The 24,126-nt window shown below is 38.9% G+C and overlaps 2 protein-coding genes and 1 long non-coding RNA gene across 5 annotated transcripts in view; 2 read left to right on the plus strand and 1 right to left on the minus strand.

The window, feature by feature from the left end:
* On the plus strand, window positions 1-6,996 carry ppcdc (phosphopantothenoylcysteine decarboxylase). Of its 2 annotated transcripts, none has more exons than XM_088080554.1 (5): window positions 1-233; window positions 1,837-1,932; window positions 2,377-2,505; window positions 2,610-2,778; window positions 2,849-3,307. In XM_088080554.1, exons 1-5 carry the CDS (start codon window positions 90-92, stop codon window positions 2,869-2,871), a joined length of 561 nt encoding a protein of 186 aa, XP_087936680.1. In that variant the 5' UTR covers window positions 1-89; the 3' UTR covers window positions 2,872-3,307. The 2 variants fall into 2 exon arrangements, with proteins under 2 accessions (XP_087936680.1, XP_042351525.2); XM_042495591.2 differs by lacking the exon at window positions 2,849-3,307 and adding an exon at window positions 5,811-6,996 and having other exon boundaries at window positions 2-233.
* Window positions 2,937-17,667, minus strand: LOC148189236 (uncharacterized). Of its 2 annotated transcripts, none has more exons than XR_015777090.1 (4): window positions 17,449-17,667; window positions 14,997-15,067; window positions 3,397-3,421; window positions 2,937-2,992 (listed from the first exon to the last, which is right to left on the minus strand). It is a non-coding gene; the product is annotated as an uncharacterized LOC148189236 (long non-coding RNA). The 2 variants fall into 2 exon arrangements; XR_015777089.1 differs by having other exon boundaries at window positions 16,873-17,667.
* The window catches only part of prmt2ip (PRMT2 interacting protein), a 14,145-nt gene continuing 6,449 nt past the window's right edge, over window positions 16,431-24,126 (plus strand). Inside the window, exons 1-2 of the mRNA XM_042495902.2 lie at window positions 16,431-16,675; window positions 19,957-23,137. Coding sequence (XP_042351836.2) covers window positions 20,002-23,137 — 3,136 coding nt within the window. The 5' untranslated portion in view covers window positions 16,431-16,675; window positions 19,957-20,001. The remainder of the gene's footprint in view (window positions 16,676-19,956; window positions 23,138-24,126) is intronic.

A 24,126-nucleotide genomic window follows, 5' to 3' on the forward strand; every position in this document is an offset into this window, starting at 1 on the left:
ATTGGCTGGCGGTGAATATTTACGGAAGTAGTTAAAGTTGGCAGGAGAGACACGGGTGTTAAGCGACTTCTTCTTGGTAATATGCTAATATGCAGACAGAGGAGAATGTATCCTGTCCAAAAACGGATTTGTTGAAATCTAGCGGAACATTTAATGTTCTTGTTGGCGTGACAGGAAGCGTTGCGGCCCTAAAACTGCCTCTTTTGGTTCCCGAGCTTCTTCTGCTCCCTGGGGTGAGCTGCTTCGTATGATGATTGTTTTCATTCAGAGCCTGATTTTCAATGAGCAATTCTTCTGTCTGTCTCTCTTAATTGTACACCACGTATATGGCCGTACACCAGCTCATATTACTGCTTCTCTACCTGACAGAGCGCATATTAACTCACTTTAGCCGCAAGATGGAGATGTTGCAGCAAATAGCCAGCAGTATAATCGTGTTTCTGTAGACTGTTTATTTAGCTACAGTATTGTTATTTTAGTCTCTGACAGTGTCGTTTTTATAAAAGCCTCACGAAGGACAGTGAGATTAAACTGACAAAACAGTGGCTCCAGCCTACTCAGCCAAAGTAGCAAAAACCCTTTGAAACCCTTTGCATTTAAATCACTTTCCAAAATTGGTTTGATTTCTTTAAAAAATAAATAAATAATGAGCAACATGACAAGAAATGGACATGACATTGCTAGAATTAGAAAATTATTATGTTTTAAAAAATAGGAAGAAATATCCGCAGAACAATACTTCTAATTATCATTGGTATATATTTAAAATGCTTCAGAATTGTTATCATTTTACAGTGAGGTGTATTATGCTTTGTTTGTATGGGTCTTATCTTGAGGTCAGAGGTTGATGGATGGTTAGGCCTTGGAGCCGGATGTCGGATTACTGGCACCAGGCTTAAATGACATGGAATGTGTCCCCTCGGGGGGGTTTTGTGATTGATCACAGTAGGTGAGGAATGTTTACTGATGAATGTGTAGATGCTTGTACCTATATAAGAGACATGCATGAGCTGTAAGAGAGAGAGTTTCGCATTGGTCCTGAATCTTCTCCTAGGCAGACCACGGTGCCTGGTGGATGCTGAACTTTGTTGTAATAAATCGATTCTTACGCAACCAAGTCAGTGTCAGCGGAGGTTTCTTCATCGTCTACACATCATTGCTACTTAAGAGACAATGACAACAGCCTTTTTTGTTTGTTTGTTATATATTCCCATTTCTTAAGTTTTCTCCTTATTTGTTTGCTTTTTTTTTTTTTTAGGTATTTGTCTTGCACTTTTTACTAATTTCTTGCTAATTTCTGGGCCATTTCCTCTTAAGATGCTCAGTGCCTTCTTCTCATGTTTTGGAAAGAAATACCTATTTGCCCAGGTTTCAAATTGTTAATGAAAACCCTAGACTGTTAGTGGGACACTACAAAGAAAAGGATATCTAAGAAACAGTGAGGTGTCTCTATTTTTGTGTGAAGTGTTTTAATACATCCAGGTTTGAGAGATATTGAGCTCTGTAACTAATATTTGCAAAGAACACTCATGAGAGAAACTCAAACTCTGGGAATTACAATAAAAGTGTTGAATGTATCTCATTATGATAAAAGCGGATAATGACATGACATATGGTCCTGAGAAGGAGGCCATGAAAAGTGTAGTCAAAACCACAAACCTGGGTGTGCAACTTTAACTACATAATTATGTGAAAGGTGCAATGGTATACTAAAGTGCAGGACTTATACAGTATATGGTCATTAATATGAAGATCAGTGACTGTATCTCTGCTTAGTTTTCCACTTCTTAAACTCTACAGCAATATTAAAATGTGCTGCCTTGTTTTATGCCTAAGGTGGATGTAAGAGTGGTCACCACAGAGCATGCCAAGCATTTCTACAATCCTGCAGAGGTTTCAGTAAAAATCTACAGCGACAAGGATGAGTGGGAGGTAACAACAAACTTCTTAAATGTTCTAGTATGGTTATTATAGACTGACAGTCTGTAGCAGAGTTTTTCTTACTTGGTAATACTGATAAATTGACTGGACTGTGGAAGGTTTGGAAAATGCATGTTTTAATAACTGGTATATTTTTAAAAATAAATGAAATAGGTGTGACATATATCACAATTTATATAGAGTCTATTTAAGCTCCCTGTATGCTCTTGAAAAGAATTCCATACTTATGAATTGCACTGAGTATATTAGTGTGGCATTACTTGTCCAACAATCACTTGACAGCGTTACAGTTGCTGAGGTCAGGAGACATAAAAACATGGTCAAAGGCCAGAAAAGATTGAGAAACGCTGGTCTGAAGTTTCACGCTCTTCGGACAGGAAATGAGGAAGCAAGTGTGTCATTGTTTGAATTCCTCACAGCATGTCTCTGTTTCAGCTGTGGACTCAGAGATCTGACCCTGTGCTTCACATTGATCTGAGGCGCTGGGCAGACCTACTTGTTATTGCCCCCCTTGATGCCAACACTCTTGGAAAGATTGCTAATGGCATTTGTGACAATCTGCTGGTGAGGACATTACCTAATATCACCTAATAAGTAAACAAATGTTATAGCAAATAATAATGAATTCCATCATTTTTTCCATGCTGATTTGTCTTTGTCATTGGCAGACATGTGTGGTAAGAGCCTGGGATACCAGTCGCCCTCTCCTCTTCTGCCCTGCAATGAATACAGCTATGTGGCAGCATCCCATTACAGCCCAGCAGGTATCCAGGCTGATTGAGTTTGGATATGTGGAAATTCCCTGCATTGCTAAGAAGCTAGTGTGTGGAGATGAAGGTGGGTTTTATTACTATCCAAAAGATATTAACTCTGGACCAATATTAACTTTCTCTTTATGGAATCTCAGAATGCATGACCCTGTTTGTTTAACCAGAAGAAAAACACAATACAATGCTGAAAGGAAAGCCAATCAAATCACAGAAGATCCCACTCACCCACTGCAGAAGTCTTCCCAGCTACTACCATCAGGCCGCCATAAAGTCCCCTTGGCCTAAGAAAAATACGTATAAAGATTCCTTAATTCCAACTGCCATTAACATCTTAAATAAAAAATAATGATCCATACATATACATTAACACTATCACTTTGCACATAGTAGTATATTGTAATTTTATTCTGTCTAAATTATTTGTGTTAGGGTATTTATTCTGTTTTTAGGAACACATGCTGTGTGTTTACTGTCCGAGTTTGTTTTGCACTGTATGTTGAGCCACGTCTAAGATGATTTTCCGTCACCACAGACAATAAAGTTTTCTAAATCTGAAACATTGATGTCAAAAATGAGTGAATATAGCTTTAAGTACTTTCAAAGTATAGATTCTGAATGCATCAGTCTTTTTGTTATCACCATAACTTTTCTAAAAAAGTATGCAGACCAATAAAGAAATTCTTACCTCAAGGCATCCTCAAGAGCAGCATCTGTAAAATAAGCAGAATGAGGTGAATAGACAGGGCAGATGTAGACAGATGTGGGAATTTAACTGTAAATGAGTAAACAAGTAGTGTGTACAAGTGACGAATACATCATGTGACATCAGTAGTCTACAGGCAAATATATTGGTAAAATAGGCAAAAGCTTTATAGCAACTAGACTAGCTTCATTGTTTGGCATGCCGTCATCGAGGCATTAGCAGAAAAGGGATGGATGGATGGATGGATGGATGGTATCATCTCTAATACAGTGTACAGTGTACGACAGCTGACAGTAAGCTATGTCTTTACTTTGAGTACTGACGGAAATACAGTCTGATTCTTTCCAGGAACAAGCTGCAAAAGTAGCCAAACTACAAATTAGCTGGTGTTGTGTGATTGATGTTTGGTTAAAGAACTTAAGTTGGAATGTAGGAAGTGATTACTGGTGAATTTGAAGCTTGTCTAGCTGTCAGCAAACTGGATCGTCTATATACTGCTGTTGACCTCTGAGATGATAATTGACAGTATTTTGCTGATCAGCTAAGATGCTCATTCTGTTTGTACGCTGTGGCTTTCTCACAAAAGATGGTACAAGCAGTTCTGACGCTGTAATGTCTGGCAGTTATAGAGTCTGTGTGATTTTAAGGGTTAGAATGCAATTTTAATTTGCACTCGCTAACCTGTGTGGTATGTAGCCTGAGTAGTGTCTGAAGCATAGGGTGTGTTATCATTTAACCTTGTCGTATCCCTCATAACTTCCATTCTTGGCATTCATTTGCCTTGTTATTAAATTAAAACCTGCACTATGTTCTGAAGTACTATGTGGGGTACCTTCAGCTTCATAACATTAGTTGCTATATTTACATGTTGTATTTGCCCGACCTGGTTTTCTGATAATAACTTAACAATTTAGTTTGTCAATTATTTTGTGCAATTGATTCAAGAATATTAAAAGCTAAAGAGTTACTTTTGATTGTGTGTTTGTACATGCATTTCAATACAAACACTATCTGCCCCAATAATTAATTCATGCTTATCCTCCTAAAGTGAAAAGCCAGCTATTGCTATCCTTAACTTACCTCGGTTTCAAACTAATTTAAAAGCAGTTGGCCCAAGGGGTGGGTTGGGAATTTTTTTTTCCTAATGACACTCAGTAAGCTGGATAGCATGGTTTGATCACAGATTCGCGTGAATCTGGTTTAAACAGCTCAGTCATGTACTGACTGGTATGCAGTCAAGGCGCAGCAGAAGAAAAATTGTCAAGAAGATTGCGTTAGAACTCACTTTTGTGAAAGTGGTTCTTCCAATATATCAGCAGGCTGTCCTCATGTATCTAGTCTTTGTGAATGCCACTTTTTGTCACGTCTTGTGGTTATGTGACAAAGTTGTTGTTTTTTTTTTAATGCTTCAAAAAAAAAAAAATGCTACAGAGAGGCATACCCACAAAACTTTAAAAACAATGTAATGCGGATTCATAAACAAAAGTGGTAAAAATACACAAATGAAGATTCTAACTGTAGGTAACCCCTTGAAACCTGAAACTGGCTTGATTTCTTAAAAAAAAAAAACATAGAAAGCAGGCAATCAGCAACTAAAAAACATGACAAAAAGGAAGAAATTAGGCAAAAGTTACAAGAAAATTATCAAAATTAGCCAAACAAAAAATAAAAGAACCAAACAGGAAATGACCTGAAAAGATGCTAGAATAAATTAATAATTTCTGACGATTCTAATAATTATAAATATACTTTTTTGGGGCAAATTTTAAGGTACTTTTCTTATCACCTTTGCGAGACATTTCATGTGAAGTTGCTTATTACCTTTTTTCCCACGCTTTTGAAAGAAATCACACAAATTTACTCAATGTTTTAAAGGTTTAAATGCTTGGGAAAGACACAAGAAAAGTGATAACCATCCAGGTTTTAAGTAAAAAAACAAACCTCAGATCAGCCCTCTTCAAGGATTATAAAAGCAAAAGTGTTTTGGCAGTAGCTTCACTGTCAGAGCTACAGACTAATAGATATCTGCTCTGGAAAACTTTAACTTTGAATCTGTTGCAACAGGAAGTGTTAAGTTTGCTTTAACAGCATAACGTCAGCTCTCTGATAGCGCTGCATCCCGTTGATGCACTGGTGTGGTCTGAACACTCATTTCATTCACATTTCAACACACTGAAATGACCCAGCATAGATTTAGATAGGCAAACCCTATACAAGAGAATGTGTTTATTATTTTGTACGTATGGAGAATGGGCAAAAGTGCATGAGAAGTATATATGTGTCTTAGTATTATTTGTTTACAGGCCACTGACTGCTAATTTATTTTGATTTATTTATTTTAAATGTATTTTTTTGAAGTTGTTTGTATAACTCTGTCATTCTTGACCATGTTGCAGGTAAAGGGGCCATGGCGGAGGTATCGACGATCGTCAGCGTTATTAAACAGTATGTGCAGAAACAAGATGAGTCATCCCTGAAAACATGCATGTAACATGGTATTGTGCATTCAGCTGGCACAAAAAAAAGAAAAATAGAAATGAAGCTTGAAGAAGGTTTTTTCCAAACCTCGAAGACCCTGCACACTCATGATAAACTCACGCAGGTGATGTCATCTGTTTTACCTCTTCCTGCTGGGATTGCGTGGGTGTTTATAGACTGTCATTAAATGGCATCTCTCTGAAAAAAGACTGAAGTGTGGGGATGTCACTTTAATTGTTATTGTCAACTAGTAACCCAGTTAGGTGCTTGTTTTTACATGTATCATTGAGTCATCATTACATAATAACATGACTGATGACTAATAGGAAAAAGAATGCAGATGATCTAGTTATTTAGGCCTCGCCTCTTTTCTGCAGTGACACGGCAATCCCAAAATCACATTGAGGTGTGTGACACAAAATTTCTGTTGTTTTTAAAACAGTAATAATTAGTGACATGTCACCAAGCTTATGTGGATATGTTGAAATGCAGGTTATCCTTGTTGTTGTCTTTCTTTCTTCCCGTTGTTCTTTTTTTTGTCTACACTGTCGCTCACAATGACATCAGGCACGTTATTGTGTTTTGTCAAACTGCTGTATGTGTACAAATATTCTGCCTGCTTAAAAAAAAAAAGTGATAGGTATTCCTGGGCTGTTAGCATTCACATTATTGAACCTCTGCCTGAGGAACTCAAACTACGCAAAGGTTCATCAAGGATTAGTAGGTCTGAACTGTGATCTAGAGCCAGGCCATAAAGAGCCCTCCTAAGAGTAATCAATAAGATCCTAAAATCAGTCCTAAAACAAACAAGGAATCAATGTTAAGAGGCGAAAACCTCTGCAATGTGGTCGTAGCAGTTGAGTTCTTTACAATCGGTAGTCGTTTTAAAGTTATTTGGTAAAGACAAGAATAGAAACAGTTACAGTAATCAAGGCTCAAGGAGAAGAAGCATCTACAACAGTCTCTAAAGTAAGATTTCATTGATAATAAGTGCTGCAGTTTGGGGAGTTTCAAACAACCTGTCGTAAGAGAAAACAAATGTTCACAATGCAACAGAGGTGTACCAAACTGGTCATTATGCAATAAAATGTCACTAAATGCGTACGCTTATGATGTCATCCATTTTAGTGTGAACAACATTCTTCATACAGGAGTCTGTAAAACCTGTCATGGTTCCTATGGGGTTAATTATCGAGACAAAGGAGAGGAAACTCTTGTCCCACAAGGCACTTGGACAGAGTAGAGAACAGGTAACATAAAAGTGTCAGCTGAAGTATGGATGTCCCAGACTCACTGACTATTTGGTATGTTATTTTAGTACATATACATATACGTACTATTTTATGTGTCCAGGCAATATATTTTTAATATTTTTGACATAGTAATATCATGGCATAAATGTTTTTAAAGACACACCATGGAGAGGTATACTATATTTTGCAAAGTGCTTTTTTGCTATGACTCTAAGCACCAAAGGTCAAACGTGATGAAACCCATGGTTCACATCATGGTAGACATGTTAATCCCAGTGAAAACCCTCCATCTCTGAACAAACTAGTCTGGATTTTGTCAAGAGACAACAGACGAGTACATGTCAGAGTTAACCAGACCCTGGTTTGTTTATGTAAGTGAGCTGAGGCAGATGGTAACAACTGTCTCACTGGTAATAAACTGAAAGGAACTAAACCTTTGTTGGAGTATGTAAGTATATGATTCAATGTTCATGTTCATTCCTTATTTCATGTTTATTCCTTATATGGTCATGTATATTCCTTATAAGAAGACAAGATATATTGTCGCAATAACTCAATGTTCTGTATGACAATTTAACCTTTGGGGTCAGTAGTGAGAGTGAGAGCATGACGTGAAGAGAGACAAATATGGGAAGGAAGAGAGGTGTGGAATGAATGGGGATCAAAAGGGAATGGATGTGTGGTGTCTATAATTCTGTTCAACAGGACACCTAGAAAGAGAAAAACAATTCCTAATAGGGGACTGTCCTTGGGGTCAACCAATCCTAAGACGATGCCATGCCGAAAGGGGAGCCAGATAACGAGGGGAGCCAACCAGAAGATGACTCTACCTACATTCACATTTTTTGTCATTGTAATAGTATAAAATACTGGATCAGGGACAAACAGGTTGTCAGAATGCAGGCTGACTCACTGATGTTATCGGCTAGGGAGAGGCATTTCTGATCCAGAGCTCTGTATCGGCTCATTGCTTGCTTGAAAAGATTCACTAAAGGTTTGAACTTAAAATTCTAAATTCTGTGTGGACATTCACTCATTTGCTGTTTATTGAGTTGCTTTTAAGAATTCTGAACATAATACTCACCCTGGGAGGGTGAGAGTTTTTTTCTATTTGCAGCAACCAAGAGAAAAACTCCTTCACCTTGTAGGTGGTCATCTCATGATGGACAAGTAGGGATAGTTCAAATTTTTAGAGGAGGGGCCATAAGGGTTTTTTATCCATAGTCAGTGTCTTACATACAGTAGATATCAGTCAGCAAGCCCCCAGTTTGATGATGCAGGCTGGAGTCTGACACGAGAGCTAAGCAATGAACTGCAGTAGACCTGAATCCAATGACAAAAACAGTAATTTTAGCTGGCAGCACGGGAGCTGCTGGTCTACCGCTGCCTCAGTTAGTTAGTTAGTTAGTTAGTTAGTAGGCAGGTTTCCATTAAAGCTTAAATTCCACAACTTGAAATTGTGAATGTAAAATATGCCTCATGGAAATACATCAATTTAGAAAAAGCTCCCATTTATCACAAAAAAAGTTCTTACACTTGCATGAGTTGGTGTTTAAGGCCATTTGAAAAAGCCATATTTCACAAAACTGCAGTTGAAACATGCCTATGTCGCCTTGGATTGCAAATAATGTCAGCTAGTGCGGTGGCGGCAATAGAAATAAACCTGGAAATGTTTTAAACATCCATCACCATGCTTCTTGAAAGTTATCTCCGGAGGAGAAGAAGCGTAACATCACTCAATAGAAAAGCAGTCATCTCACAGTGTTTTATTGACTTTTTGAAATATTGCTTAAGTTTTGCACAAATTTGTAATGGAAACACTCCTTTTGTTATTGTGTGACTTTGGTTAATCTAAATAAACCTTTTTAAGCACCAAAGCCACAAAATAACACAAACACTGACTGATCGAGGCAGCGGAAGACCAGCAGCTCAGCAGTGTTAAATAACTATTTTTCTCAATAGAGTCTGGCTTCACAAATCATAAATCAGAACCTGCCTCAGAGGGCCAAAACAAAATATATAAAATATAAAAAAATATATAAAATAGATAGACAGATCAGATAAAATCAGGATATGCTCTCTGATTAGAAGTACATTTTTAGGAAATAATATAGAGAACATATTCTAAATATAGCATAAACTGAAACTGATATTGATTTTATTAGATGGGGAGTTTTTTTGGTGGCTAAAATATGGTTTGTCGCTAACCCTTCCTGATTTGCTCAGCTTCCTTGTTTGGACTCCAGCCTGCTTCTCAAAACTGGGAGCATGCCCACTGACATCTACTATATGTAATACACTGACTATGGATAAATACCCCAAACAACCCCACTTCGAAATCTGCCCCCTTAAGATATAAACACTTAAACATTGTCAACCAGAAGGAAAATTGGCGATAACAGTCGCAAAAAGAGATTCAGATTTATAAACGCGGCCTAAGTCAGCACTGCTGGTATGAAGTTGACTATTTATTGTTTTACAGTTCTCTTGAAAAAAACACTGAAGTCTTCCTGATAAGACGCATCCCTGGTGAATCATTGATCGTGTCTTTGTCATCAAGCTGCAAACACGCACTCATTTCCAAAGAACTAAGATGCCTCTTCCAGTAAACGCCTTCCTCTGTGACCAACATGTAGACACTTGCTTCTGTTTTCTCCAGTTCTATTCTATCTTGGTTTATGTCAGTTCCCTCCTAATCCAAGGGAGGCAGAGAAAATTTGGTTTGCAAATCACCGGGGGAACTGACAGTCGAGCTGTCGAGGTTACAGCACATGGAGGCATGTGAATGGCTCTCCATGCTTTAAAAAAATCAACCATCCCTGAATCATAACTTGTCCTGCTGCTATTGGTTGTCATGTGATTGTGTTAATGATGCCAAAGGAGCATTACATCAGCCACAGCGATGAGGGGAGTGTCAACAAGACCTTGACGGCTCTGTGCAGGAGTGTGCAGCCTGCAGGTGCGCCTGATGGGAATAACACTGTGTTCCCACGACTACAGATAAATCATCAAAACTACAGATAGGGTGCAGTCGGCTGCAATGTCAAATAATCAAGCACGTTTCAAGACGAAACATACTACTGTCCTCTACTGCCACATCAACAAACTGATTATTAAAAGAAGTTTAATCAAAACAGCGCTTGTAAAAATTAAGAGACTGATCCTGTAGCATTCCACCTTAACCCTTCGAAACCTCAAACCTGAGCAATTGGTTTGATTTCTTTGAAAAACATGGGAAGAAGGCATATGGAGGCATATGCAACAAAAAATACAAACAAGCAAATGGATAAAATAATAACATGTATATAACAATATATATAACTATATATATATATATATATATATATATATATATATATATATATATATATATATATATATAACAATAATAAAATGTGTCTAAAATATTCATTCATTCATTCATTTTCTGTAACCACTTGTCCTCACAAGGGTCACGGGGGGGCTGGAGCCAATCCCAGCTGTCACCGGGTGGAAGGTGGGGCGACCCTGGACAGGTTGCCAGACTATCTCAGGGCCAACACATATAGACAGACAACCATACACGCTCACAGTCACACCTAAGGGTAAGTTAGAGTCACCAATCAACCTGAGCTGCATGCCTTTGGACTGTGGGAGGAAGAGAACCCACGCAGACACGGGGAGAACATGCAAACTCCACACAGAAGGGTCCCCGCCCACGGACCGATCCCCGTTCCAAAATGGGATCGAACCAGGGACCCACTTGCTGTGAGGCAACAGTGCTAACCATGACGCCACAGTGCTGCTGTGTCTAAAATGATCATAGTTAAAAATATATATATTTTTAAATATATTCTCAGAAATATTATTAAATATATAATTAAGATAGTTCTGAATATAGATTTTGGGACAACTGTGATTTAATTGGTCAATTTGAGGCAAAAAATGCATTAGTACTGTTTGAAAAAGTAAAATTTTCATGTTTGGTTTTTTTTCCAAATAACAATTAATTGATTGTTAATTTTACCAACAATCGATTAAGGAAAGGCCTACTTAAAATTTGCAACTCTTGAAAGAAATAGGAACAAAAGAATGAATCAGCAGTGCTGCTGTGCTCATAGGCTTCTCAGAGGTTTCTCACCTCTGAGAACAAATAAAATTAGAGTTAAGACTTGAATTTACTGAGACAGAGTTATGAAATTATGCTTGGCTCATTTATAATCCACTCAAGTTTTTTTAGGATCTTACTGTCATCTCAAGAGCTGATTATTTCAGACAAGACCATTGGGTGGTGATGAAATAAAACTAATAAAATCAATAATCAGAGGCATGAGCCCCATCAAATACTTTGTAATCCCTGAGTGTAAGAAACTAATTTGCCGCTTTACTTCAAAGGTGCATTGTACCTCAAACTAGTTCACCCAAGGTTAGTGTGTACTTATCCAAGTTATTGGATTGTGTACTGCATTTACAATGTTTACATGAGAGAAGAGGTGCAAGGGAAAATTTTACAATAGAAATGTGACACCTGTGACTGCAAGGCAAGTAAACAATACAAAAAAGCTTGTTTAATGTTAAATTGAGATTTGTTTTTATATTTTACTGTCGTATATTTGCTATAATGGCTATAATTTCATTGTATGGAGGCTGCAGTGCAGTAACCTAAAGTGAAGTATTACCTGAGCAGCATGTGATTAAAAAAAAAAGGACATACTTTGATTGTTCACTGTCCGTATTGCACAATGCATGCTTTTCATAGTGTATAGTCTGTACTGTACAGACATGGGTACACACATGTGCATTACAGCTATATGATATCTTTCCCTCTGTGTCAATATGTGCGCACGCTCAAGTGTACAAGCGTCTCGCGTGTCTGTTGCAACTCGATCAGTCTCTGGGCTCAACAGTTTCTGGCCTCTGGGGATGTTCAACAGTGTTTCATCAGAAACTACATCCTGAGAGATCACCTGCCCTATTCCCCGTGTCACCACAGCTCACATTGTGAACTCTCAGGTGTTTCAAAGTGGTAAACACACTATTGTGTTTTATTTGTTTGACATATATATTTATTTAGTGTACTTCATATACAAATTGTACTTTAAGTTACACACAAAAGAGCCACGAGAATTGTAAACAAAACCACCTAGAGATTACAATCAACTGCTACCTAATAGTTTTGAGAGGAATATTCAAGATACAATTACTGAGGACTAATGCTAAATCTAATTTTATTACAGTTACAAGTGATAATTTATAGAACAATTAATGAAAAGATGTAGAACATTTGACAAATCTAAATCATTTTTTTTAAAAAAACATACTGAGGGAATATGAGCTGGTTGAACAGAGAGGGAAAGTGGAAGACAGGGTAGGTTGTTTTTTGATAGTGTGATTTTTTTATTGTTTTCTTTGTTTTTTGTTGTGATGTGTGTGTGTGTGTGTGTGTGTGTGTGTGCGTGCGTGTGTGCGTGCATGTGTGTGCGTGTGTTTTATTTAGATTGATCTGTTCTTGTTTTGTCTTGAATGTTTAATCTTGATATGATCAAGGTGTGTTTGGTGAATACTAAAGTGGAAAATATTCATGTTTAATATAAATTTTTTGGATAAACTTTTTAAAAAGGGGTACCATTCTCCTTTTCAGACATGAAATACCTATGTTGTTTACTGGATATGTCTAATGGATATTATGTTGTTGTTTTCTCACTTACATTTTATGTTTATTCTCTTTTTCATTTTATTTGAAATAAAAATCTAAAAGATGAAAAAAAAGTCATTGGAAAGATAAACTCTTCATTGACATATTTTTTCTTAAAAAAGGTTCCAATTATCTGCTAAATGTTGGATTGCTTTTTATGTATTTATGTGTCTTAGATATTTAACAGAAGGGAGTTTCATAGAGGGAAATAACCAATAAGACAGGTTAGACTGCCAGTAAGTATTTGTCAGAGTATCAGGAAATAAGAGCCAGCAGATCGCTCTAAAACAAAGAGGAAATCGTTCTCTTCAATTTGAATAATCATTCACTAACTTGCCTACAATCAATGGGTCCGCAGTGGAGGGATTCTGGCTGTTTTAGAATTTCTGACCCTTTTCTGAAAAGCCTTTGCACTGGCTGTGTGTGTCTATTCACCTCTCCTGTCCACAATGTGTTTAATGCATCATTTTAACCCTTTATTTGTGAGTTTGGTGTTGTTGTACCTATAAGGCACACTGTAAGCCCCCTAACGCATTGTGTTGGTAAGCCTGAAGCTGTAATGCCATGGTAACTGGAAATAGGGGAGATGTGAAAAAGCTCCGTGGGGAAAAAGTTCCTGCCTTCTCTCTTCAGTCAAACCCCCCTGACGAGCGTCTCTTTAGCTGCGAGGCCACAAGGGCTGATGGAAGCCACCAACTTGTCTAGACTAAACTGTGGCAGTCCCGCAGGACGCACAAATTAGACTCCGGCTCACGGGTGAAAAGGGACCAGTATGATGCAAGTACAACAAGAAATGAACTCATTCAGAGGGCAAATCAAGCAAGTGGAAGAATTCAGCTTGACAATAATGTAAGACTTCCTTTAATGATCTGCTGCTAAATCTAACATTACTTTGCTTTAGTGTAAATTAATTAAGGCTCATGGACAAACGTGGCACATAATCGATAACAAGAGGTGAAACACAGTCTGTCTGAGGTAATGGCTGACCTGATTTCAACTTTGGTCAACCAAAGTCAACCATTAACCACATTAGGATGAGGTCAACAAATGGAGATTCAGTGCCAGAGCCTTCCTTCACAGCAGGACTTTGTCTACCAGCTATTCAAATGGTACTAGTTTTATTATGTTCTTTCTTTTTTTAAAAAAAAAATCCAGTATCTCCTCTTTTTTCTCTGTTAAGTCATTTAACATTTCTATTCCCGAGGACCCCGTGACATTCTGGATACAGTGCTGTAACTGAGATTTTCATCCTTTGAGACCTAAGCAAATTGGCTTAATAACTTTCCAAAACATACTAGATAAAAACAATGAGCAACTGATGAAGAAATTACCCTAAACAACATTTAACATATATAATCATAATTGTCGACATGTATTTTTATAATTCCTCCCTAGCGTCTCTAAAAATTATTATTATGATTACTTTCCAAATCTACAAATTTCTTGCAATTTGCAGAACAATCCTTGTCAAGTTGCACAATGCACTTTTTTTCTTCTGTTTTCAAATGAAATCACACCAATTTGCTCAGTTTTTTTAAGGTTTAATTACTTGTGAAGGTGTCTGAACGCAGCAAAAGAAAAGTGATGCTGATCCAAGTTTCAAAGGGTTAACAGTTATAGCAATCCTAACCATGGTGTGCCTTTTAAGGTAAACTCTTGAATATGCTGCCACTTGAAATTCATTAAATTCATTTTTTTTTATCATTACAGAGGTGTAATTAAATTCCTTGACTTTTCCTGTACCTCATTCTTAACCAAAAGTTATGCAGTGGATCCATGTATAACTAAAAAGTTATTATTTTCATATTTTTTTAAAATTGAATTGAATTGAACTGAATTGAATTTAACTTCACTGAATTAATTGAATTGAATTGAATTGAATTGAATTGAATTGAATTGAATTGAATTGAATTGAATTGAACTGAATTGAATTGAATTGAACTGAACTGAATTGAATTGAATTGAATTGAATTGAATTGAATTGAATTGAATTGAATTGAATTGAATTGAATTGAATTGAATTGAACTGAATTGAACTGAATTGAACTGAACTGAACTGAATTGAACTGAATATAGTTCACACTGTGCAGTGTGGGCTCCCAAACTGTTTTATGTAAATGAGCAACAGACTAAATATTTATGGAAACTGATGCATGCATGCAAAAAGACAGTCTTACCTTATTTCTTCATGGATGGATTACTGAATGGAACCACCAGGCACAGTCCCAGGGCCCTCCCTCGCCTTCACCTGCAAAATATCACTCAAATTAACACATAACAACCAAAAAAGAGACCCAAAATGACTACAAAGAAATGCAAAGGAATTGCAGAAAGACACAAAATAACAAGCAAAATGGGGAAAACAATCACAAATAGACACAAAATAACTGTAAGTCAGCTTGCTACCAATGTCATTATTTGTTGATATTTGGTTGAATTTTTGCTGGGACATCGGGTGACTACAAAATTCTATGTCAGGACAACATCTTATGCCAATGCAAATTGAATACTTTTTACATTTGATGTTGGTTTTAAGTTGCGTTTTTCAGTTACTGAAATCCCACCTCTTCCAAATGTCTCATGCCATTGTCATCTTGACATAGGATAAAGTTGTAAGGTATGAAGAACAAAATCCAGCATCTGCAAAACTTCATAATGTAAACACCCAAACAATGTGAAATTCTAATGTTGTTAGACATTATATATTGTCAACCACATTTTCATTCCGACTAAAATTTAATGTCTGTCCGAGGTAAGAGTCCAAAGTTTTTCTGACATCATTTTGACATCTGGTGCCAGCTGAAATCGTCTGGAAATGTTTCAGTCGCCTGAAATACCACCTCATGTGAGCATAAAAACTTCTTAGCAATAAGTGGGTTTCCATTAGGCGTATTTTACGTTTGCAATTTCAATTTGAGGGTTAATGGAAACCCGCCTACTGTCTCTTGTTCCTGTAGAGGAGAGGTGGTGGGGCCTTTTGCATATCTGTGCCATATTCTCATAATCCGCTGAGGTGTATTATGGTCCATTTCTTATGGTCCTTATTTGGTCAGGCACAAAGAGACCTTGAAGAATGTATTGATGCCTGAATCTATATAAGAGACTTGCATGAGCTGTAAGAGAGAGATTCGTATTGGTCCTGAATCCTCTCACAGGCAGACCATGGTGCCTGGTGGATGCTGAATTTCGTTGTAATAAACTTTTTCTTATGCAACCAAGTCGGTGTCAGTGGAAGTTTCTTTATCATCTACACATCATTGCTATTTAATAAACAACACCACCCAAGCTTATTTTATGTTAACATTTGGGGTAAAACAACCGTGACATAAGATTATTTCTTAATTTGGAGGATCCTCTGGAATAGCCTGAAGAGTACAGGGACCAAAACTGTGATTTGGGAACAGCAGAGAAAAGAGTGAGGCATCAGGCTGGAAAAATCAACAACACAAACTCGTGTTATCTGTCACTGCATGTCTAAACTCTAAGTTCACTTCAGGTGGCATCAGTAGCCAGCTGGCAGACGAGTTTGGGAATAGAGCCAATAAAAGTGAGAAAGTGACAAGCGGGAAAAGAAGAGAAAACAAGCCGTGGATAGACGCGAGGAGTGACTCCGCCTATTGATCAAAGACCATCCTCCTCCCTTTTGTCTTTTCTTCAGTTTGTTAACTTCTCTAAAAGCCGCGTGGACCTCGCGAGAGCCGCACCGACCTTTTTGGCAGGCCTTCTCTTCATTTCGTGGGACTTTGGCGCATCCGGGCTGACCCGGTCCACGGACAAGCTGATACTCCCTCCTTTCTCTGAATTTGTGTTTCATGGAGTCTTTGTGGAAGTCATTGATTGTCAACACAGCAGCGAGGTAAGAAAACACATTTATTGCTCAATCTTGTCCAAAATTATCATCAGATTAAGATACAAACAAATCGCGTTTAATAGACACGCGAGTGTTTCTCCTCAGAAAGCATGACACATTGTCAAAGTATTTTTATGTAGCCAAAACATCGCTCGGGCTTTGAAAACTGTGTTTTTTTGCCCACAGTGTGGTTTTACTTTTACCGTGGTTTGCGACGCTTTCTCAGCTTGTATGGAAATCACTCGCACTGTGATCGGGCTCTCGCGCGTAGATTATTTTCATATTATTTGCGTCCTTGTTAATTTGAGCAGGCTGTTCATGCTGGCAGGACAAAGCTCATGTGTTCTCATGTAACCCCCCGCCCGATAACGACATATATCCACGCGCCCCAGAAGCTGCAAAAAAAAAAAAAAGCTGCGAATTCAAGAGACATTACTTTCATAGTTCCGTTTTTATGGTTGTACGTGAGTCATTTTTATTGGCTAATTTGAGACTTAGTCACGTGAACTTGGTGACACCTTCCAACACGTTTTAACTTGCAGGATCGATCACGGGGTAAATTATAGCCTAGAACTTTTACGCATACTTTAATGAGGTGATTTTTCTCACTCTCTCTTCCCACGTGGTTTGTGATCAGCTTGTCAGTTTGCCTTCTGAAGTCACACTCTCCATCACCCTTGCCCCACAGATCTGGGACTGTGCGCGCGACACACACACGCGCGCGCGCGCACACACACACGCAAACTCACACACTCCGTCACTCACTTTAACACACACACCTCACAGAGTGCGGCTTGCAGTCCGTTGAAAACAACCATGAGCAGTTTCCTCCATGCGCACAAACCACACTCCTCCTCGCTCTAAACCAAGTCAGGCCATCTCTGTGAACTTCTCTGAACGGTGTCAACAGGATGAGCTGATAACATCTGTCAGCGCTACGTGGTTGCCTGCTGCTTTGTGATTCTGGATTTGGTTTTATTGAGGCCTTTTTTTGGGGGGGTGTTAATATGTCACTCTATTCTCACCACGGCCTACATAAATGCCATAGAAATTATTGACATCATCTCACTTTTTGTACAGTCTGATAATATACTGTATATGTGCTCAGTGGATGTGATGCAGCTGTTTCAACATATATTGGCAGATGTTATGCTGTGAATTTGGCTTCCTGTCAAACAGGCCACAGGGGTGTTTATCGCACTCTGATCTGTTGGTTTTAGGGGGCAAATTGGAAATGATTGTCCAATAATGGGAGAAGAAATGATAACGCTTTATATTGCCGGTCCACCTACAGATGGTTTAAAGAATATTTCTATCATTTTAACAGCTTATTAGTTAAGATTCAGCAATTTGTTTGTTTAACTTTTTCTTTAGATGCTTATCTGAAGAGGATAGGTGATAAGGTCATATTCCCAGAACAATTTAGTTGAACTGTTCCCTCAACCTATGATACACGCCTAGATGTGTAAATAAAGTATTACCAAACATACAATGAAGATGCCCTCTGCTGCCTTCAGGTGCCTGCAAGAAAAGACAGAAAAAAGGAGTTGAGCATGTTAAATAAAAAGTATGATTAATATGGTAACTGCAGGATAGTTGAGGGTCCCACTTATAGATTTTTACTGATGTTGAAGTTGCCATGAGGTTTTCACAGACATTGTAAAGTACTATCAGCTTAAACAAAATCAATTGAAATAACATCTAAAATTTACTAGCAACTATTTTGCAAATATATGAGTCATTAAATAATACATTTTCAAGCTGAAATGCAAAGATTCCAGTTCTCTGTTATAAAGATTTTCTGCTTTTCTTTGTCATTTAGGATAATTAACTGAATATCTTGACTTATTGTCATACAGAAAAAGATATTTAAAGATATCACTCTGAAACTGAGATAATTGTGTTTTGACATTTCTGCAAACATGCAACGCTACTTAGATCTTAGATCTACTGTAAGACTGCAGACATACATGAAAACATGCGTTCATATTATGAGAGGCAGATAATGAGAAGGAGTATTTCTGGCTCTGTTGTGACAGGCACAAAAAAAGTCAAATAACATAAAAAAATCCCACATTTTAAAATGTGAAATTAACCTGTAAACTTGATATATTAGACTAAGTATAACCATTGTTGTTAACCCCAAATATCTTGAAGGCACTGAGTTATAATAATTGTTGTGGAAATATATTGTAGTTAAAGAATATAGCACAACATCTCAATGAAGCAGCTTAAAAAAAAAGATTAGTTCAGATCCACTGGATTTAGCAGCTCAAATGTGATGTTATTTTTTTGTTATATATTATATTAAACAGAATATTTGTGGGCTTTGGATGGTTTACTGGACAAAGAAGACATCTGAAGCCATCACCTTATGTACTGGAAAATTATAATGGCCACTTTTGATAATTTTTTAACAAATATTTTCTGACATTCTGACAAGCAGTTGACAAAAAAAAGCATATTAATTAAAAGAGAAAATAACAGTTAGTTGTGGCCCTTCATGGTAGAAATGTATGGAAAACAGAACTCTGGTGTGACTTGTGCGTTTTGTGGTGATAAAATGCAGAATAGAAACACGCACTTCACTGTAGTGCTGAGTCTCAGTGCATCAACACAACATGAGGGGTGCGTGTCAGATCAGGCAATAAATAGAGGACATTCTGGTTTGATAAAAGGGACACTGAAACCGTGACGGTGATGACATCTGAAATGAGCTGTTGAATGACCATAAAACAACAAATATGACTAACAATACACTATCACAGTAATTCAGCCCCGTTGTCACTTGTCATACATATACACTTGCTGTTGAAGGGAAGACTGCTCTCGATCGCATGCTAATATTTCATCACTGCCATAACTGGTTATGCTTGAGGCTCTGTCATGAGAGCTGGTTTGTTTGTTGTGACACGGCAGCTATCACATTGTTGATCCAAAGAAACTGATTGGCTCAAGTTATGAATCGGCCTCACACATTTTCCACTTCTTTGCTGTTCATTGCGTTTCGCTTCCACCTATATGCATTGGCTGATAAGGGTGTATGTGACATACATGTGATAAGCCACAAGATTCTCAGAAGTTGATAAAAGGCCTCAGGCTCGCTGTTATCTAATGATGACTTTATGTGTGCAAAGTGTTCTTGTTTTACCGCTGTCCTTTTTTTAATGTGTGAGGTTGGAGTTTATCAAGCTAATTGAAAAAAATCAAGCCAAAAAATCAAGCCTTTCTTCTATGGATATTAATGATTGAATGCCAGTGTCTAATTGTTTTTTTATGCTCTTTAGGTCTGGAGCCAAATCATTGCAGCATCATCATAAAAAAGTGACTACATGATGAGCAGCCAGTCGATGCACACCGTCATTGACCCGGTGTTTCGGTGCAAGATGCCATTATTCGACGGGACCCTAGGATCCGCAGGACTGACGAAACCACAAAATATGTCTGGTTTCCTGGGTAAGCCGACGCTGCAGTACAGCGGGGCCTACTTCACTTATGATCCCAGAGGAAAGGACGGAGTGAGATTAACTCCTCCTTGGAGCAACTCAAAGACCTCCCTGCTGGATGGCAGAAGTCCTGTGAGTCACCTCTCTGGCATGGAGGGACCAAACCGCATCATTTACAGGCAAGACAGCAATTCTTCAGAGGAAGGCCATTCTTCATCTTTGCACCACGCCCCGGCTAAACCGTCCTTTACGTTATACACTAAAAGCCCTGGAATCAGCAGTCCTGCTGCATCGGCGGCTGTCGGAAAACAAAAAAACAGACGTGAGAATTCATCTCCCCTGTCTGAAAACTCTGTTTACTTAGCGATTCCTAAGCCGGTTTATGTGCATAACCCTTGTTGCAATGAACTGGGCTGTATGTTAGGACGATACAGTGTGGAACACAGCTCTCCGAGGATACCAAACACTGTGTATGAGCATGACTGGTTGCAAAATGATGCTCACTACACTGAGAGACCGCCCATGCAGAGGAAAACACAAGACACACTGCTGCAACAGAAAGGCTTACAGTTTGAGCCCAGCGCAGAGCCGCTAAAGAGGACTGTGGAGACGTACAGCCCAAGCAGAGCGAGGACTTTTTCTGCTATGATTGACCCAAACTACAGCAGCTACCCCTGCACCCCGACTCACACACTGTTTGGTGCTCTGAGTGAACAGAACCAGCGTTTACAGACTTCCCCCAGAGGCTACCCCGGCTTATACTCCTCCCATCCCACATATGAGCATATGACCTCAGAGGTTTATCAGGAACATTCTCCCATGTCCAAATATGGCCATCTAACACAGCACCCGATGTTTTACTACCCCCAGGCGAATGTGGAGGTAGAAAACAGGACACAGTGTAAAGATATTGGCAGCAAGCAGAGAGAAGATGTGCCTGTTATTCTAAAACACACAATCTCAAACCCCCGGGAGCATTATATAGTGCCTCAGTCGCTTCATGGGGAAATTCCTTTGCATAGCTCTGAATCATTGCCAAATCATCCTTTGATGAGAGGTTTTGACTACGCATATTACGCAGTTCCAAGATTTCATTTAAATGCAAGCCAAATCAGAGCCCCCCTTAAACATGCATCGCCCAGCTTGCACTCTAATCGCATAAATGTGTCCCCATCCAGCCAATTCAAAGAGCACCCCATGGCCTCTACAATCAGCTTACAAAAGGACAAACAAAACCCCAGCCTCCGTGTCAGCTCACCACTCCTACATGTGGACAAAACCAGTCCTACCAGACATATAAGCCAGTCTGGCGTCTCACCATCCAGCATACAAATCAACAGATTTTTTCCCCCACTCACCAGCCCGCACAGAGACCAACCCGTCCTTTCACCAACTGGGATGAGCATGGACAGAATCTTTCAGAATCATTCCTCCTATGAAGCCCAGACTGCGTGTCTCAAACAGCCAAAAAGCCTCCCTGTGTCCCCAGGTGCATGGCTGTCGCGGTCCCTGCATCACAGTTCAGGTCGAATCCATGAATCTAACCGAAAAGCTATTTATTCCCCTGCTGTTGCACCAGGAGACAAACACACTGCCCCTATGTCCAATTCAGGTGCCACTATTCTCAGAGGGTGCCTGAAGAGAAGTATGTCTCACTCATCTTCACCCATCAAAATAAAAGACGAGGACAGGGATATATGTGAAGTGGCGCTTGTTAAGAAGCGACACAAGGTCGAAATTGAGAAAGACAAATTAAAAAATAAAACAGACTCTCCTCCTATGCCAGTTATTGACACCGTCTTCAGTCTGGCGCCTTACCAAGCATACCTGCAGGCCTCTGGAGTCTTATTTCCAGGCAGAGTACCTCAGAAGACCGTCCACGCATCTGAGCAAGTGAAAACCAAGCCGGACATCAGAGACCAAAGGCCACAGCAAGATGAACAGCAACCTGTTTTCTATCAAGTTCCCAAAAAAATCTGTGGAGATACTCCACTAGGGAAGCCTTTTGTAGAAATGCTTGAACCTAAAAATATCAAAGTGGAAAAAGTAGGTCCTTCAGACAAGCCTGCAGAGATTCCTCTCGATCAGAGCAGCAAAATAACAATCAAAAAAGAGCCCGAAGAGAGTGGCTCATCCCACAGCGGGCCCATGTTTGTGATAAAGAAATGCGAACCTGATGAATTTGAATGTAAACCCTCATTAGCAGATGAAAAGGAGACTTCACGTGAGTGCAAACCTGTTGAGGTGATTGCACAGATGAATGATAAATGCACACTGAACAACCAGGGGGTCACCCTGCAACCCAAATCCATTTCTCCACCACCTGAGAGCAAATTCAAAAACATCCCTCCGCATTGTCTGAAACTTTCCAGCTTCAGTTTAATTATTTGTGACCCAAAGCACTCTGCTCCATCTGCAGAGAGGCCACCTGCAACGCCCGTAACTGAAGTTATCCCAAATCTAGAGCAGCAAATTCCAGTCCGCAAGCACTTCCTCGAGTTGCACCAATCCCTCTGCAAGCTAGTGTCCAACTTTGTGTCTACTTCTGCCGAGCAGGAGCTCAGAGCGTGGTTGTCTCAGTTTGAACTGTCCGAACCAGCATCTCCTTCAATCAAAGTCCAGAGAGTGTCGTGTTTGTTGGGGGTAAAAGCCAGAGAGGTGTGGCTCAATGAGGAGATGAAGTCGGCGCTCCAGAAGGTGCTGGAGAGGTTGAGAGAGTACACCACCCAGGAGCGCTGTCCTTTTCCACACGTCATGCGGACGGGGGCGGTGTTCCTCCCCATGCTGGTGGTGAAGGAGCTGCTGTTTCCGACGGTGCAGGGCAGCTTCATTGACCAGGTGCTGCAGGAGCACAGGGTGGAGCTGCGGCCCACCACGCTCTCCGAAGAAAAGATCCTCATCCAGCTTCATAAACGAGCCTGCTCCTCCAGGCTCAGGAAACTGATGTCCCTCAAACATCTGCCCGACATCTATGCTGACGTGGTCAACCTTTTTTATCATGCCTGTGTCTGCAAACGTTTGGGTGAGTACATGCTCACTTACTGCTGTAATGCTATATGAATGTTTTTCTAGTAAAAAAAAATACGGGAAATGAGCATTGCACTGATGAAATGTCAGTTACAGACGTCTTGTTTTAGTCCTTATTCCGTCTGTTTTCCAAATGAATGTTGCTCAGGGGTGGCATCATGGTATTTTATGTCTTTTTGGTATCATCAAGCTAGGCAAATTAGAGGTGACACAGTAAGCAAAAGTTGTGTAAATTACACTCATGGACACAACTATATATCTGACCAACGCTGGAGTAAACAAATGTTCATGAAGGAGGCAGGAAATGAGGGAATAATGGGCAGTCATTTAGGGGCATGCATACACAGGGGCATGTTTTTTAAATACATAGGTTTTTTTGGGTTTTTTTTTAAACGATTATAGCACTTTTTCAGTACTAAGAATGCAATGCACTTTGTCAGTTAACCCTTTGAGACCTGGGCAAATTGGCTTTATTTACAATAAGCAACTTCAGAGGAAATGAAGATGAAAATGAAAAAATAGCACAAAATTAGAAAATAAATAAATAAATAAACAAGTACAAAACAACTACCTGAAAATTAGCACAAAAAGGGAAAGAAAAAAAGCTGAGAAAATTACTTAAAAATTAGGGGCAAAAAGGAAAAGTTAAAAAAGCCAAGGAAATGACCTGAAAAGGTGCTAAATAATAAAAAAAGAATAATTCTGTAACATGATTTTAAATACAAAATGATGATAATTATAAAACTAGTTTAAAGGACATTTCCCATAACTTTTAAAAAAGATTCTAAATGTACTTATTCATTTTTATTTATTTTTTCCTTATTTGTATAGTGCCTTTAAGGGGACCCAATGACACTGTACAAAAACACTACATAGGACATGATGAACTAACTAAAAAAGCAAGAGATAAGTGTTAGGAGGGGTTATTTATGTTTTGCAGACCATTTCTTGCCAAGTTGCTCCATGCCTTTCTCCCCACGTTTT

The sequence above is a fragment of the Plectropomus leopardus genome, chromosome 7, assembly GCF_026936395.1.
Source record: "Plectropomus leopardus strain MGB_pleo_1.0 chromosome 7, ASM2693639v1, whole genome shotgun sequence".
In the NCBI taxonomy this organism is placed as follows: domain Eukaryota; kingdom Metazoa; phylum Chordata; class Actinopteri; order Perciformes; family Serranidae; genus Plectropomus; species Plectropomus leopardus.